This window comes from Oncorhynchus masou, chromosome 23 (genome assembly GCF_036934945.1).
Source record: "Oncorhynchus masou masou isolate Uvic2021 chromosome 23, UVic_Omas_1.1, whole genome shotgun sequence".
NCBI lineage: Eukaryota > Metazoa > Chordata > Actinopteri > Salmoniformes > Salmonidae > Oncorhynchus > Oncorhynchus masou.
In genome coordinates, this window is record NC_088234.1 from 44,224,226 (window position 1) to 44,241,409 (window position 17,184).

Genomic DNA, 17,184 nt, shown 5'->3' on the forward strand with positions numbered 1-17,184 from the left:
CACTGAAAAACATCCCCACGGCATGATGCTGCCACCATCATGCTTCACCGTAGGGATGGTTCTCCCATCTCCACAGAGGAACTCTGGAGCTCTGTCGGAATGACCACCGGGTTCTTGGTCATCTCCCTGACCAAGGCCCTTCTCCCCCGATTGCTCAGTTTGGCCGGCCGGCTAGCTTTAGGAAGGGTCTTGGTGGTTCTAAACGTCTCTCGGAGCTCTACAGACAATTCCTTCGACCTCATGGCTTGGTTTTTGCTCTGACATGCACTGTCAACTGTGGGACCTTATATAGACAGGCGTGTGCCTTTCCATAAATTTGTTTTAGAAAAATTCTTATTTTTAAAATAATTTTTATTTCACCTTTATTTAACCAGGTAAGCCAGTTGCGAACAAGTTCTCATTTACAACTGCGACCTGGCCAAGATAAAGCAAAGCAGTGCGACACAAACAGCAACACAGATTTACACATGGAATAAACAAACGTACAGTCAATAACATAATTGATAATTCTATATACAGTGTGTGCAAATGAAGTAAGATTAGGAAGGTAAGGCAATAAATAGGCCGTAGTGGCGAAATAATTACAATTTAGTAAATAAATACTGGAGTGATAGATGTGCAGAAGATGAATGTGCAAGTAGAGATACTGGGGTACAAAGGAGCAAGATAAATAAATACAGAATGGGGATGAGGTAGATTGGATGGGCTATTTACAGATGGGCTATGTACAGGTGCAGTGATCTGTAAGCTGCTCTGATAGCTGATGCTTAAAGTTCGTGAGGGAGATATGAGTCTCCAGCTTCAGTGATTTTTGCAATTCATTCCAGTCATTGGCAGCAGAGAACCGGAAGGAAAGGCGGCCAAAGTAGGAATTGGCTTTTGGGGTGGGGTGCTGCTATGGTGACCAGTGAGCTGAGATAAGGCGGGGCTTTACCTAGCAAAGACTTATAGATGACTTGAAACCAGTGGGTTTGGTGAAGAATATGAAGTGAATATGAAGCGCAGTGGTGGGTAGTATAGGGAGCTTTGGTGTCGAAACGGATGGCACTGTGATAGACTGCATCCAAATCCAAATCATGTCCAATCAATTGAATTTACCACAAGTAGACTCCAATCAATTTGTAGAAACATCTCAAGGATGATCAATGGGAACAGACTGCACCTGAGCTCAATTTCGAGTCTCATAGTGAAGGGTCTGAATACTTATGTAAATAAGGTATTTTTGTTTTTAATTTTTTCAATAAATTTGCTAAAATGTCTAAAAACCTGTTTTCGCTTTGTCATTATGGGGTATTGTGTGAAGACAAATGTAATCCATTTTAGAATAAGGCTGTAACGTAACAAAATGATTTTTTTAAAGTCAAGGAGTCTGAATACTTTCCCAAAGCGTTGTATGTGTGTAGAAATGATGCTGAAGATGTGGTTTGAGCAGGTTGTGTTGAGGGTTTGTGCACGCGTGTGCATGCAAGGTGGCGCTAGTCATAGAATCTCTGCACCACTGTAGCATAGACACTGAATCCTTGTGGTTTCTCGCTCAGTTTCTGTCTTTCATTTTCTCCTAACATACAGCTTTTACACTACAATACATGGACATTGAAAATAATATGCGCGTAGACACTTATTACTGTAGTGTAAACACGCAGATCTCGATTCATTTCTCACGTCTCGTACGCCACGTCCGTAGGTAGCCTCTAAACACAAACGTCTATTCAAGCCATGGTGCCACAGTTCATTTATTAATAGCAGACAGCAATTGGGTGAAACAGTTGACATGTGTGTGCAACCGATGTGAAATGGCTAGCTAGTTAGCGGTGGTGCGCGTTAATAATGTTTCAATCGGAGACATCACTCACTCTGAGACCTTGAAGTAGTTGTTGGCTTTTGTGGAGCGATGGGTAACGATGCTTTGTGGGTGACTGTTGTCGGTGTGTGCAGAGGGTCCCTGGTTCGAGCCCATTTAGGGGCGAGGAGAGGGACATGTGGACATTTTTCTTATATTTGAGACATTTTATTGATCTTTTACCTTAAAATGCAGTAATAGCCTGTTGCATTATTTTTTTTAAATCTTTCTGTCTATGTTTGACATTTTAATCAGCCAGTAAACAGGCGAGCATTTCCAATCTAAATTGAATTCTATCTAGCACAGTGAGAGAGCTGTAGAAAGGGAAAGGGAGAGGGGGAAGGGAGGAGAGAGAGAGAGTAGTTTCACAGTTTGTTCTAAAGAGAATGATTAATCCCAGCCTTTGATTCTGCATTCATCTTGCAGGATGTTAGTGTGTGTGCGTGCGTGTGTGTGCGTGAGTGAGTGCTTGCACACACACACACACACACACAAACACCCAGGAGGAAGCCCACTAACACACGGCACATCACTCCACTACTAAACGCTGCTCGGCACGGGGGCTAATAGGAAACCCTCAGCCCCAACTGGCCCCGCTGACAGGCGTATCCTTAACATCACGTCCCTCAGCAGCAGTTGTCATCCTCATGTCAGATGATCCAGTAGGCATCTCTCCTCCCTCCATCCCCCCATCCCTCCTTCCATCCCCCCAGCCCGTCCGCCCACCCGTGACCAAGTAACGAGCCACATTTCACTGGTAGTTCTTCCCCCGACGAAGGCCGTCTCGCTGCGCTATTGATCGCTAGTGCTGTCTGGCAGCCAGAGATGAGGAGAGGGAGGAATAATTGGAAGAGGCTTCAGTTGGGGGAGCAGTCAGGCAGGCAGGGGAACAGGGAGATAGACAGGAATGGAGACAGACAGGCAAGCAGATAGCCAGAGAGGCAGACAGGGCAGGCAGGAAGACAGCAAGCAGGCACAGACGGGCGTCTCTCGCTCTCTCACACGGTTGAAAGAAGGCCCTAACTCTCTCTCTGTCTCTCTCTTTCTTTTCCCATTACATACTCAACCTCTCCATCTATCACACACAGAGCAGATGACTAGCCCCCACTGTACGTGTGTGTGGAGCCATTGGAAAAACTGAGGGAGCGTCTGTATTTGTCCAGTCTATTTGTCTATTGGTGGACATTGGCCATTGAAACAGGTCTTCCTCCTCACCCATCTGTTGGAGAACAGAGGACCAAAGCTCTATAAACATACAGTGATAAACATGATTATCCTATATGATAGTATTGTCAGGTCCTGGTTGATGTGTCAACAGTATGTGCTGACCTAGCAAACACAGCAATGTTGTGTCAACATTGAGTCTATATTGTGGGGTGGTTGTGTATGTTTGCTGATGTGTTTGGTGCGGGGATTCGAACCGGTTCAGGAATTAGAACCGAAAACTGGAAAATGTCAAAAATAATCCGATCTGGGAATGAAAGTGATCTATGTTGTTCCGGAACAGAACTGTTATTTTAAAAGCAAGCGAACTGGTTAATAACGTTATTTTACAATCTGGGCATTTTTTTTCAGTCCCACAAAAAAAACGCAACAAGCCCTCCCTCTGTCACTCAACATATTCCAGTGTCTGCCAGCCAGCTGAAAATCTTTGCCATTGTGTGTGCAGGCTACCTGCCCCTCCCCCTCTGAAGCATCGCTGTAGCCTACTGACGTTACAAACGTGATTCAGGAATTAGGGAGAGATTTTTAATTTGAGAACAATGCATGGATACATTTTTTCAATGCTAGTTACAGATATTCAGTGGTGGGAAAAGTACCTAATTATCATACTTGAGTAAAAGTAAAGATACCGTAATAGAAAGTTACTCAAGTACAAGTGAAAGGCAGCGAGTAAAATACTACTTGAGTAAAAGTCTAAAAGTATTTGGTTTTAAATATACTTCAGTATTAAAAGTAAATGTAATTGCTAAAATATACTTTAGTATCAAAAGTAAAAGTATAAATAATTTAAAATTCCTTATATTAGGCAAAGCAGATGTCACCATTTACTTTTTTACATTTACGGATAGCCAGGGACACACTCCAACACTCAGACATTATTTACAAAAGATGCATGTATTTAGTGATTCCGCCAGGCCTGAGGCAGTAGGGATGACCACATGTTCTCTTGATAAGTGCTTGAATTTGACAATTGTCCTGTCCTGCTAAGCATTCAAAGTGTAACAAGTACTTTTGGTTGTCAGGGAAAACTTAAAAAGTACAATATTTTCTTCAGGAATGTAGTGACGTAAAAGTTGTCAAAAATATAAATAATAAAGTACAGATTGAAAAGAACTACTTAAGTAGTACTTTAAAGTATTTTTTACCTTAGTACTTTACACCACTGCAGATACTATAGTTATCACGTTTCACATTGGATTTATTTACTACAAAAAAAGTAAGACGTATTTCTTATTCTGGTGACGCTCTGTACACACAAGCTTGTTAGCTAGCTAGCTAGCTCTGGTCCGTCCAAATCTCTGACGTTCAAAGACATTCGAAGTTCCTCCATAGAAGCCGGTCCTCCGTAGGTATAATTCTGTGAGCCTAATAAAGATAATGCATGTCATCATCACAAGATACCCAGGGCTTCGGCCAAGCCTTGTCTGTTCATTGCGCATGTCAACAACTATTGATTGTATCAATGTGGTAAGTGCTAATGGTGTACTAATTGATGTATGCTGTATTGTTGTGTTAATATCCTCCTTGTCACTCAGCCTGCTGTTCACTAAGGTGAAGCTGGAGGAGGCTCTGCATGGGCCAGGTATAGCACTCCAGACCTGCCAAGACATGCTGCAGCTCTTGCAGAGGCGCTATGACTTCATACGCACCAGGTACGTGGATGTTTCTGCCTGTCTGTCTCTCTGTTTGTGTACATGTTGTGTTTGTTACACGTGGGTGCGTCCGTTCCGTGCATGTGTGTGGGTGTCTGTGTCTTGTGTGTATAATAGGGACGATACCAGTATCGTAACGCTCCTTAGTATCGTGGCCAGGAAACAAAACACGAAGCAGATTTATCTTCATTAGGAAAACAGCCCAAATGTTGGAAACAAACAGTCTCCAGAGTCACATTTTTATTTATTTTCCAAACAATAGCACACAATATTTTATATACAGCAGTTTAGGTCTGAGTTAGTTCTGCTTCCAGTTTTCATAATTTCCATGGGAAAAAAATATTATAATACTTGTATTCTCCCAGGCCGAGTGTATAACATGCTTGTATTTGCGTGTGTTTTGTACATGCGTGCATGAGTGACTGTGCGTGCATGTGTCTACTGCACTATGGGTGCATGTCTGTGTAATGCCTGCTGCTGTGTGCTCAGCGGGAGCTTCATAAGATGCTGTGTATTGATTAGCTGTCATGTGGTGTTGCAGTGAGGGGGATGACAGCAGCAGTATCCACCCACCAGAGCCACTTCCCCTCAGCCACAAACCCAGCGGTCTCCACCTCACCCTGCCAGACTTCCAGGACTCTGAGACTGGTGTGTATACTGTACACAGGCTCTTGGGAGTGTACTGATGTTTATCTAACCTTGTCTCCTTGAGCATAAAAGCTATTTTGCAAGAGAGACCAGAATTTGCATCTTTACCAAATACCACCTGCTGTTTTGTAAATTAGGGGGTTTTCGTGCATGTGTACTGATTGAGAATGAGAACTGTTCCTGGACCAGATTGAGTGTGTATGAGGATACATATATCATATCATCATTCTGTTTTACTGTATGTGTGCTGAGTCTCCACTTTTCCTGGATCAGGCTCAGTGTGTATGTGTACTGACTGAGTATCAGTTCTTCCTGGATCTCAGGCTCTATGTGTATGTGTACTGACTGAGTATCAGTTCTTCCTGGATCAGGCTCTGTGTGTATGTGTACTGACTGAGTATCAGTTCTTCCTGGATCAAGCTCAGTGTGTATGTCTACTGACTGAGCATCAGTTCTTCCTGGATCAGGCTCTGTGTGTATGTGTACTGACTGAGTATCAGTTCTTCCTGGATCAGGCTCTGTGTGTATGTGTACTGACTGAGTATCAGTTCTTCCTGGATCAGGCTCAGTGTGTATGTGTACTGACTGAGTATCAGTTCTTCCTGGATCAGGCTCAGTGTGTATGTGTACTGACTGAGTATCAGTTCTTCCTGGATCAGGCTCTATGTGTATGTGTACTGACTGAGTATCAGGTCTTCATGGGTCAGGTTTACTGTGTATGTTAGTGTATAATGTGTGTGTGTGTGCTGATTGTCAGCTCTCTCTGGGTCAGGTTCTCAGAGTGGTCCGTCCCTCGCTGCGTCTCGTTTGGGGCAGGCCACTTCAGAGGTGTCAGCCATCAGCTCCGCCCACAGACAGGGTCCCGCCTACATCTGGACCACCCTGGAGCGCATCTGGCTGCAAGCAGGTACTACTACACTCCAGTGTACACTGGAGTCGGCTAGGAAAAGTGTGTGCTTCTTAACTACTGAAATTAGCTACAGGAGGGAGTGCAGACTCTACCCCCGGAGTGTACACTCTAGTGCTGGAGGTACTAGTGTACACTCCACTGGAGTTAGCTAGAGGGTATCCTACCCTATAATTGCGACCTGAGCAGAGAGAAAGGCCGCCATTATAACATTGGATGAGTTAGGGTCGAGTCCACCATGTAGGATTTTAACCTTTAGACTGAACCTTTACATTTTTTCACTGCAAAACCCACTGAACTCTCTAGATTACATCACATATCACACTGGTGTGTATACTGTATACTTGACTTGGAAGAGTTGCAGTGTTAGATAGCCATAGCCAGCTAGCTAACATAAATAGCATTCTTCTCTGTATTAGCTAAGTGACAGGTAAACTAAGAAGAAAAATACTACAAATATAGCTAGCTCTCTCTGCTGCTGCTTCTCCTTAATTTTGAAGAAAGGAATTTGTCTTCCTCCGAGTCAACTACCCACCACACGTTTTGCACAGCAGTGCTAGCTAGCAGTAGCTTTTGTTTTCAGTACTAGATTCATTATCTGATCCTATGATTGGATGGACAAGATGTTAGTTCATACTGCAAGAGCTCTGATAGGTGGGTGGACGTCCTCCGGAAGTCGTCATAACTGTGTAAGTCTATGAAAGGGGGTAAGAACCATGGTGCTACCCAAGAGGGTGTTGTTGAGGCTACTGTAGGCTACCTTCATTGCAAAACAGTGTTTTAATCAGTTATTTGGTGACGTGACTATATTTAGGATAGTTTTATCTGAAAAAGGATCAAATATATATATTTTTAAAATTGATTTACTGAGTAGGAGTGTCCTTGTCTTCCTCCTATGAGGAGCCTCCACTTACTGTAACTTCCTGCCCAAAATCTCACATCATGATTGGTCAAATAGTCAGGCAGCACAAACATACACACACACAGCACTGCTCTTCTCCTCAGGACAGGACATAGGAAACAATCAGCATGACCTGGCTCCATACTGGCTCCACACACACACACACACACACACACACACACACACACACACACACACACACACACACACACACACACACACACACACACACACACACACACACACACACACACACACACACACACACGGGCACACATGTATGCATGTATGCGCGCACAGACACAGCCACTATGAATGATTAATTTATATTATTGGTGTTGTTCATTTTGGTGAGAGTCCAGGTGAGGAATATGAAAAATAGTTTATATAACAGGGGATAATGCTTCGAATAACTATTCTTTCCCCGAATTAAAATAGGGATCCTAAATAGCCTTTTTTATCTTTCTGACTAATGTTATATGAGTGTATAATAGCGTGCACACAAAGCTCCCATCTAGCTCCCATCTGTGCCCACTTCAAAAAACAGATAAACAAACATTTATTCAGTCTGTCTCTCACACACACAGACACATACACACATGGGTATGCATCCACAGACACACACACTTTACTGGGCTAGTGCACATACATGCCTTTGGAAAGTATCCATACCCCTCGACTTATTCCACATTTTGTTGTGTTACATCCTGAATTCAAAATGGATTAAATATATATTTTTTGTTGCCCATCTACACCCAATACCCCATAATGATGGTGAAAACATGTTTTTAGACATTTCTGCAACTGTATTGAATACAGAATCATCTCATTTACATAAGTATTCACACCCCTGAGTCAACACATTGTAGAAGCACATTTGCCAGCTGTCACGCCATGGCCATAGTTTACTTTGTATGTTTCTAAGTTTTGATTGGTCAGGGTGTGATCTGAGTGGGCATTCTATGTTGGATGTCTTGTTTGTCTATTTCTGTGTTTGGCCTGATATGGTTCTCAATCAGGGGCAGGTGTTGGTCATTGTTTCTGATTGGGAACCATATTTCGGTAGCCTGGGTTTCACTGTGTGTTTGTGGGTGATTGTTCCTGTCTCTGTGTTTTGCACCAGATAGGGCTGTTTAGGTTTTTGCATGTTTGTTATTTTGTTAGTTTATTCGTGTATAGTCTCTCTATTTAAATAAAACGAATCACAACCACGCTGCATTTTGGTCCGCTCCTCCTTCTACAGACGAAAGCCGTGTTAGAATCACCCAACACAACAGGACCAAGCGGCGTGGTAACAGGCAAAAGCAACAGCAGGAGCAACAAAAGAAGGAATGGACATGGGACGATGAATTAGACGGAGAAGAACCCTGGGCTCAGCCTGGAGAATATCGCCGCCCCAAGGAAGAACTGGAGGCGGAGAAAGCGGAGAGGCGTCGGTATGAGGAGGCAGCACGGCGAAGCGGATGGAAGCCCGAGAGTCAGCCCCAAAAATGTATTGGGGGGGCTCAGGGAGAGTGTGGCAGAGTCAGGAGTCAGACCTGAGCCCACTCTCCCTGTTTATCGTGAGGAGCCAAGGAGGAGACCAGAACCAGAGCCGGTGTTGGAGGTGAGTGAAACAGAGACTGTGAAGGAGTTAATGGGGAAATTGGAGGAGAGAGTAATGAGGGAGTTGCTGTGTTGGTGCTTTAAATATGGAATTTGCCCGACGGAGCGTGTCGGGATTTGATGGCACCTGGGTCAGCGCTCCATACTCGTCCTGAGGTGCGTGTTAGTCGGCTGGTGAAGTTGGTGCCAGCCTCACGCACTAGGCCTCCTGTGCACCTCCCTAGCCTTGCATGTCCTGTGCCAGCACTGCTCTCAAGATCTCCAGTACGCCTTCACGGTCTAGCCCATCCTGTGCCACCTCCACACACCAGCCCTCCGATGGCAGCTCCCCGCACCAGGCTTCCTGTGCGTGTCCTCGGCCCAGTACCACCAGTGCCAGCACCACGCATCAGACCTACAGTGCGCCTCGCCTCTCCAGCGCTGCCGGAGCCTTCCTCCTCTCCTGCGCTGCCGGAGTCTCCCGCCTGTTCAGCGCAGCCAGAGCCTTCCTCCTCTCCTGCGCTGCTGGAGTCTCCCGCCTGTTTAGCGCTGCCAGAGCCTTCCGCCACTACAGTGTTGCTGGAGTCTCCGGCCTGTTTAGCGCAGCCAGAGCTGCCAGCCTGCATTGAGCAGCCAGAGCTGCCAGCCTGCATGGAGCAGCCAGAGCTGCCAGCCTGCATGGAGCAGCCAGAGCTGCCAGTCTGCATGGAGCAGCCAGAGATGACAGTCTGCATGGAGCTGCCAGTCTGCATGGAGCTGCCAGTCTGCAAGGAGCTGCCAGTCTGCAAGGAGCTGCCAGAGCTGCCAGTCTGCATGGAGCAGCCAGAGCTGCCAGTCTGCATGGAGCCGCCAGAGCCGCCAATCTGCATGGAGCAGCCAGAGCCGCCAGTCAGCATGGAGCAGCCAGAGCCGCCAGTCAGCATGAAGCAGTCAGAGCTGCCAGTCAGCATGGAGCAGCCAGAACAGTCAGTCTGCCAGGATCCGCCAGTCAGCCAGACTCCTCCAGATCCGCTAGTCAGCCAGACTCTTCCAGATCTGCCAGTCAACCAGATCTGCCAGTCAACCAGATCTGCCAGTCAACCAGACTCTTCCAGATCTGCCAGTCAGCCAGACTCTTCCAGGTCTGCCAGTCAGCCAGACTCTTCCAGGTCTGCCAGTCAGCCAGACTCTTCCAGATCTGCCAGTCAGCCAGACTCTTCCAGATCTGCCAGTCAACCAGACTCTTCCAGATCTGCCAGTCAACCAGACTCTTCTAGATCTGCCAGTCAACCAGACTCTTCTAGATCTGCCAGTCAGCCAGACTCTTCCAGATCTGCCAGACTCTTCCAGATGCGCCAGTCAGCCAGACTCTTCCAGATTCGCCAGTCAGCCAGACTCTTCCAGATTCGCCAGTCAGCCAGATTCTTCCAGATCCGCCAGCCAGCCAGGATCTGCCAGAGCCTTCCTCCTCTCATGTGCTTCCGGGGTCTCCCGCCTGTCCGGCGCTGCTGCCGGGGTCTCCCGCCTGTCCGGCGCTGCTGCCGGGGTCTCCCGCCTGTCCGGCGCTGCTGCCGGGGTCTCCCGCCTGTCCGGCGCTGCTGCCGGAGTCTCCCGCCAGTCCGGCGCTGCTGCCGGAGTCTCCCGCCTGTCCGGCGCTGCTGCCGGAGTCTCCCGCCTTTCCGGCGCTGCTGCCGGAGTCTCCCGCCTTTCCGGCGCTGCTGCCGGAGTCTCCCGCCTGTCCGGCGCTGCTGCCGGAGTCTCCCGCCTGGCCGGCGCTGCTGCTGGAGTCTCCCGCCTGGCCGGCGCTGCTGCCGGAGTCTCCCGAGCTGCCCCTCTGTCCCGAGCTGCCCCTCTGTCCCGAGCTGCCCCTCTGTCCCGTGTTGTTAAGTAGGGTTGCCGTGGCTGGTAGGTCACGGAAGCGGACAAGGTGGGGGAAGACTGCGGTGAAGTGGGGGCCACGTCCAGCACCAGAGCCGCCACCGCGGACAGATGCCCACCAGACCCTCCCCGATAGGTTCAGGTTTTGCGGCCGGAGTCCGCACCTTGGGGGGGGGGTACTGTCCCGCCCTGGCCATAGTTTACTTTGTATGTTTCTATGTTTTGATTGGTCAGGTTATGGTCCGAGTGGGCATTCTATGTTGGATGTCTTGTTTGTCTATTTCTGTGTTTGGCCTGATATGGTTCTCAATCAGGGGCAGGTGTTAGTCATTGTCTCTGATTGGGAACCATATTTAGGTAGCCTGGGTTTCACTGTGTGTTTGTGGGTGATTGTTCCTGTCTCTGTGTTTTGCACCAGATATGGCTGTTTAGGTTTTTGCACGTTTGTTATTTTGTTCGTTTATTCGTGTATAGTCTCTCTATTTAAATAAAACGAATCACAACCACGCTGCATTTTGGTCCGCTTCTCCTTCTACAGACGAAAGCCGTGACACCAGCGATGTGAGTTTTTCTAGGTCTGGATCATTTCTTGGTCTCTCCACATCTGGATAATGCAAAATTTGCCCATTATTATTTTCAAAATTCTTCAAGTTCTGTCAAATTGGTTGTTGGTCATTGCTAGAGAATCATTTTCAGGTCTTGCCATAGATTATCAAGTAGATTTAAGTAAAAACTAACTCGACCACTCAGGAACAGTCACTGTGTTCTTGGTAAGCAACTCCAGTGTAGACTAGGCCTTGTGTTTTTGTCCTGCTGGACGGTGAATTAATCTCCCAGTGTCTGGACGAAAGCAGATTGAAGCAGGTTTTCCTCCAGGATTTTTCCTCAGCTTGGCTCCATTCCATTTCTTTTTTATCCTGAAACTCTCCAATCCTTAACTATTACTACTATTATATACTCATAACATGATATCCATAACACTACAAATACCTAGGTGTCTGGATAGACTGTAAACTCTCCTTCCAGACCCACATTAAGCATCTCCAATCCAAAATTAAATCTAAAATCGGATTCCTATTTCACAAAAAAGCATCCTTCACTCATGCTGCTAAAAACATACCCTCGTAAAACTGACCAATCTACCGATCCTCGACTTTGACGATGTCATTTACAAAATAGCCTACAACACTCTAATCAACAAATTGGATGCAGTCTATCACAGTGCCATCCGTTTTGTCACCAAAGCCCCATAGACTACCCACCACTGCGACCTGTACGCTCTCATTGGCTGGCCCTCGCTTCATATTCGTCACCAAACCCACTGGCTCATCTACAAGTCTTTGCTAGGTAAAGCTCCGCCTTATCTCAGCTCACTGGTCACCATAGCAGCACCCACCCGTAGCACGCGCTCCAGCAGGTATATCTCACTGGTCACCCCCAAAGCCAATTCCTCCTTTGGCTGCCTTTCCTTCCAGTTCTCTGCTGCCAATGACTGGAACGAACTGCAAAAATCACTGAAGCTGGAGAGATCTCCCTCTCTACCTTCAAGCACCAGCTGTTAGAGCAGTTCACAGATCATTACACCTGTACATAGCCCATCTGTAAATAGTCCATCCAACTACCTCATCCCCATACTGTATTTATTTATCTTGCTCCTTTGCACCCCAGTATCTCTATTTGCACATTGATCTTCTGCACATCTATCACTCCAGTGTTTAATTGGTATATTGTAATTACTTTGCCACCATGGCCAATTTATTGCCTTACCTCCCTTATCTTACCTCATTTGCACACACTGTATATAGAATTTTTCTACTGTATTATTGACTGTATGTTTACGTATTCCATGTGTAACTCTGTGTTATATGTGTCGAACTGCTTTGCTTTATCTTGGCCAGGACGCAGTTGTAAATGATAACTTGTTCTCAACTCGTCTACCTGCTTAAATAAAGGTGAAATAAAATAATAAATGATGCAACCTCCACTTGAAAATATGGAGAGTGGTACATAGTAATGTGTTGTATTGGATTTGCCCCAAATATAAAACGTTGTATTCAGGACAAAAAGTGAATTGCTTTGACAATTTGTTTGCTGTATTACTTTAGTGTCTTGTTTCAGACAGGATGCATACTTTGGAATATCTTTTCACTGTGTCAATTAGGTTAGTAATAAGGAGTAACCATGATGTTGTTTACCATCCTCAGTTTTCTCCTATCACAGCCATTGAACTAATTAACGGTTTTAATATCACCATTGGCCTCATGGTGAAATCCCTGAGCTGTTTCTATCCTCTCTGGCAACTGAGTTAGGAATGACACCTGTATGCTTCTCACCCATGTACACACAATACTCCATAAAACATGTTTTTTGAGATTTTTCCAAATGTATTGAAAATTAAATACAGAAATATATAATTTACATAAGTATTCACACCCCTTTGCTATTACACAAATTGAGCTCAGGTGCATCCAATTTACTTTGATCATCCTTGAGATGTCACAACAACTTGATTGGAGTCCACCTGTGACCAATAACATTTTTTGGACATGATTAAGAAAGAAACACACCTGTCTACACTGAGTGTAGAAAACATTAGGAACACTTTCCTAATATTGAGTTGCACCCACTTTTGCCCTCAGAACAGCCTCGCTTCGTCGGGGCATGGACTGCACAAGGTGTCTAAAGCTATCCACAGGGATGCTGGCCCACGTTGACTTCACAATCCCTCTACAGTTGTGTCACGTTCACTGGATGCCCTTTGGGTGGTGGACCATTATTGATACACATGGGAAACTGTTGAGCATGAAAAACACGGCAGAGTTGCAGTTCTTGACACGTCTCAATTGTCTCAAGGCTTATAAATCATTCTTTGACGTGTCTCCTCCCCTTCATCTACACTGATTTGTAGTGGATTTAACAAGTGACTTCAGTAAGGGATCATAGCTTTCACCTGGAGTCACCTGGTCAGTCTATGTCATGGCAAGAGCAGTGTAAGATCCCACAGTTGACATTACATGTCAGAGCAGAAACTATACCATGAAGTACAAGGAATTGTCTGTAGATCTCAGAGAAATAATTGTGATGGGGCATATGTCTGGGGAAGGGTATAAAACCATTTGCAAAGTGTTGAAAGTTTCCAAGAGAACAGTGGTCTCATCGTTGAGAAATTGAAAAAATATGGAACTACCCAGACTCTGCCTGGAGCTGGCCATTTGACCAAACTGAACAACCGGGCAAGAAGGACCTTGGTCAAAGAGGTGACCAAGAATCCAATGACCACTCTGACAGAACTACAAAGTTCCTTTGATAAGATGGGGTAAACCTGCCAGAGGGACAACAGTCTCTACACCAATTCAACAATCTGGACATTATGGGAGAGTGGGCAGATGGAAGCCACTCCCGAGAAAAGGCACATGACAGCACGCCTAGAGGTTGCAAAAGAAAGGCACATGACAGACTCCGAGCATAAGGTAAAATATTCTGTGGCCTGATGAGACAAAAATGGAAGTATTTGACCTGAATGCAAAGTGCTATGTCTGGATACAACCAGGCACAGCTCATCACCCGTCTAACACAATCCCTACTGTGAAACATGGTCGTTGCAGCATTATGCTATGGCGATGCTTTTCAGTGGCAGGGACTGGGAGACTGGTAAGTATAGAGGTAACAATGAATGGAGCCAAATACAGGAAAATCCTTGATGAGAACCTGCAAATGACCTTATACTGGGGCGAAGATTTACGTTCCAACAGGACAATTTCTCCAAGCATACAGTCAAAGCAATGCTGGAATGGCTTCAGAACAATAAGTCCTTAAGTTGCTGTGCCAAACCCCAGACTTGAATCTCATTGAAAATCTGTGGAAAGACTTGAAGATTGCTGTTTACCGCCGCTCCCCATCTAACTTAGCAGTGCTTGAGAAAATTTGCAAGGACGAATGGGAGAAAATCCCCAAATCCAGATGTGCAAAGCTGATACTGACACACCCAAGACAACTCAACACTGTAATCGCTCCCAAAGTGCTTCTACAGAGTATTGACTTGGGTGTGAATAGTTATGTAAATAAGATATTTCTGTATTTAATTTTCAATTAGCTAATATTTCTAAAACGTGTTATGGTGTGTATTGTATGTATAAAAATATATTTAAAAAATCTATTTTCAATTCAGGCTGTAACACAACAACATGTGGAATAGGTCAAGGGGTATGAATTCTTTCTGAAGGTGCAGTATATAATTCCCTATTTCTTCTAAAATAAGTTGAAATGGAAAAAATATTTTGGTCTTAACATTGGATTTTCTAAATTGTAGAAACAATGTTATTTTTTGTAAACTTAAATTCTAAAACAATTGGAAATTAACTTTTCTTCCACTTTGACATTACATAGTTTTTTGTGTGTAGATTCTGTGTTTTAAATCCATTTCAATGCCCCTTTGTAACCCAACAAAATGTGGAGAAAGTAATGTGGTGTGAATACTTTATAAAGGCACTGTACAATTTCACGTTCATTTAGTCAACGTTAAAAATATTAAAATCCCAAAATGCCCTTTTTTTGACGTTGTTCATTTGAATACATATTGTTTTGAACTGTACAAGTACATCACATTTCCAGATTAGTCTCTACTAATTCTGAAGGTATGATACATGTTATGAGTACCACCAACACACTGAATGGGAAAATGGATTCAAAAGGGAACTCCCTCTGCTGGTGACTTGCTGAATGTGAAATCCTAGAGGAGCGCTGTGAATGATTAATGACCTATAATGTAAATGTATAATATGGGTTATATCATTACAGGACCAGAAAATGTCACGTGTTTAAAAAGTATATTGTCACAAACAATATGTTAAAAAATAAACTAAATAAAAAAATAGTCGTTTTGAGATATTAGTACTTGTTATATTGAATAAATTAATGTTAATGTGTATTTCAGAATCTAGACATACTTCATTTTTGAGAGAACACTATAGGTAGTATAATGACACCAAGATGTTGCCTGTATCACGTACCATTAACAGATCATTATGTCTTACATGTATAGGTCTAAAATGGGATTACAATGGTTTGTGATACAAATGTAAAAAGAATGTCAAACATCCTTCCTCCCAATGTAGTTCCTATGGAAGAATTGCCAGAACATTCTGAGATACCCAAAATATTTTCCACTCTCGCTGGCGTGGAACCGCTGCAGTTGTAAATATTGTAAATGAGTATAAGTTCTCAATCAACTTACCTGGTAAAATGAAGAGAAATGAAACGAGAATCATTTATGTCGAACAACGCTGGCCAAGCAGGTGGGGATGTGACGTGTCGGCCTGACTTTATCTGCACGTACTGTACTGCTTACTGTCCCATCCGGTGCTCATGCTCTCCCCCTCCCCCCAATCCCTCTCTCTCTCTGTGTCTCTCTTATCCCCTCCTCTATCTCCCGTAGGAGAGTTGTTCATGGCAGACGGACGTGTGAAGGAGGCCCAGTTCTGTGTTCAGGAGGCAGCGGTGCTCTCTCCCAACTCCCACTCTGTGCTGCTGCTGAGGGCCCGGCTGGCCGAGCTCAAAGGGAACCAGGACGAGGCCAAGAGCTTCTATGACGAAGCCCTGGCCATCCACCCCAATGGACACCGCATACTGCTGCACCTGGTGAGAGAGACACAGGCGCACACACACAGGTTTGATGAGACACACACACACACACACAGTCCAGATGAGAGTCACACACACAAAGGCCTGGGGCACATCAACAGACCTATTATCATCAGTAATGGCAGATTACCATCCCCAAACTTACCTGTGAGCCATAGCACTCTGTAAGAAAGGGTCCAATCGTAAAGATTCCCAGACCTACCTCATCTCCTGATCTCTTTCTAACTTCTACTCTCTGCTGACCCCCCTCTACTTTCTCTCTTCTCTCCCATCTGTGCTGACCCAGTGGATTAATCAGAGCAGCTCTGACCCCTCTCTGTTGTCATGGTGAAAGACTAGAGAACTAGAGAATGTGAACTCTCCCATTACCCCACATGCCGGCTCCATAGTCACCATACATTGGTTGTGATGCCGTAAATGCTTCTCTGACTTAAAACAGTGGCTGCAGTGTGACCACATAAGGGCTCTCTCTCGCTCTTTGTGTGTGTGTCTGTGTGTGTGTGTGTGTGTGTGTGTGTGTGTGTGTGTGTGTGTGTGTGTGTGTGTGTGTGTGTGTGTGTGTGTGTGTGTGTGTGTGTGTGTGTGTGTGTGTGTGTGTGTTGGGAGTACACAGCCCCCATGGGGTAAGAGAGGGTGCTTCTCTCTTCCATATTTGGCCAGTGGGAGTACCAATCCCTGGGGTGATGAGGAGCTGAAACACAGCCAGCTGGCACTGGCCCACTCTGGATCTCTCCTACGACAGATGTGTCACTGTGTGTGTATGTGTGCGTCTGTGCTTGTGTGTAAGCAGAACAGCATATTATGTGGAGTATGGTCAATCATGCTTGCTCCAATCCAAGTATTACCAACCCAGCACCAATAGTGTGTTTGCTCCTCTCTCTGCCTGTACCAATTTTCTCTAATGAGGGTTTTGGTGTTCGTCCGAACCTCC

The 17,184-nt window shown here is 45.2% G+C and overlaps 1 protein-coding gene across 2 annotated transcripts in view; it reads left to right on the top strand.

Annotated features, from left to right (window-relative positions):
- Window positions 1–17,184, top strand: part of LOC135510884 (tetratricopeptide repeat protein 7A-like) — a 57,195-nt gene that overhangs the window by 15,495 nt on the left and 24,516 nt on the right. For both annotated transcript variants that reach the window (XM_064932193.1, XM_064932194.1), the window contains 4 exons: window positions 4,600–4,716; window positions 5,258–5,364; window positions 6,137–6,271; window positions 16,048–16,250. In XM_064932193.1, the coding sequence (XP_064788265.1) occupies window positions 4,600–4,716; window positions 5,258–5,364; window positions 6,137–6,271; window positions 16,048–16,250 (562 nt within the window). The remainder of the gene's footprint in view (window positions 1–4,599; window positions 4,717–5,257; window positions 5,365–6,136; window positions 6,272–16,047; window positions 16,251–17,184) is intronic.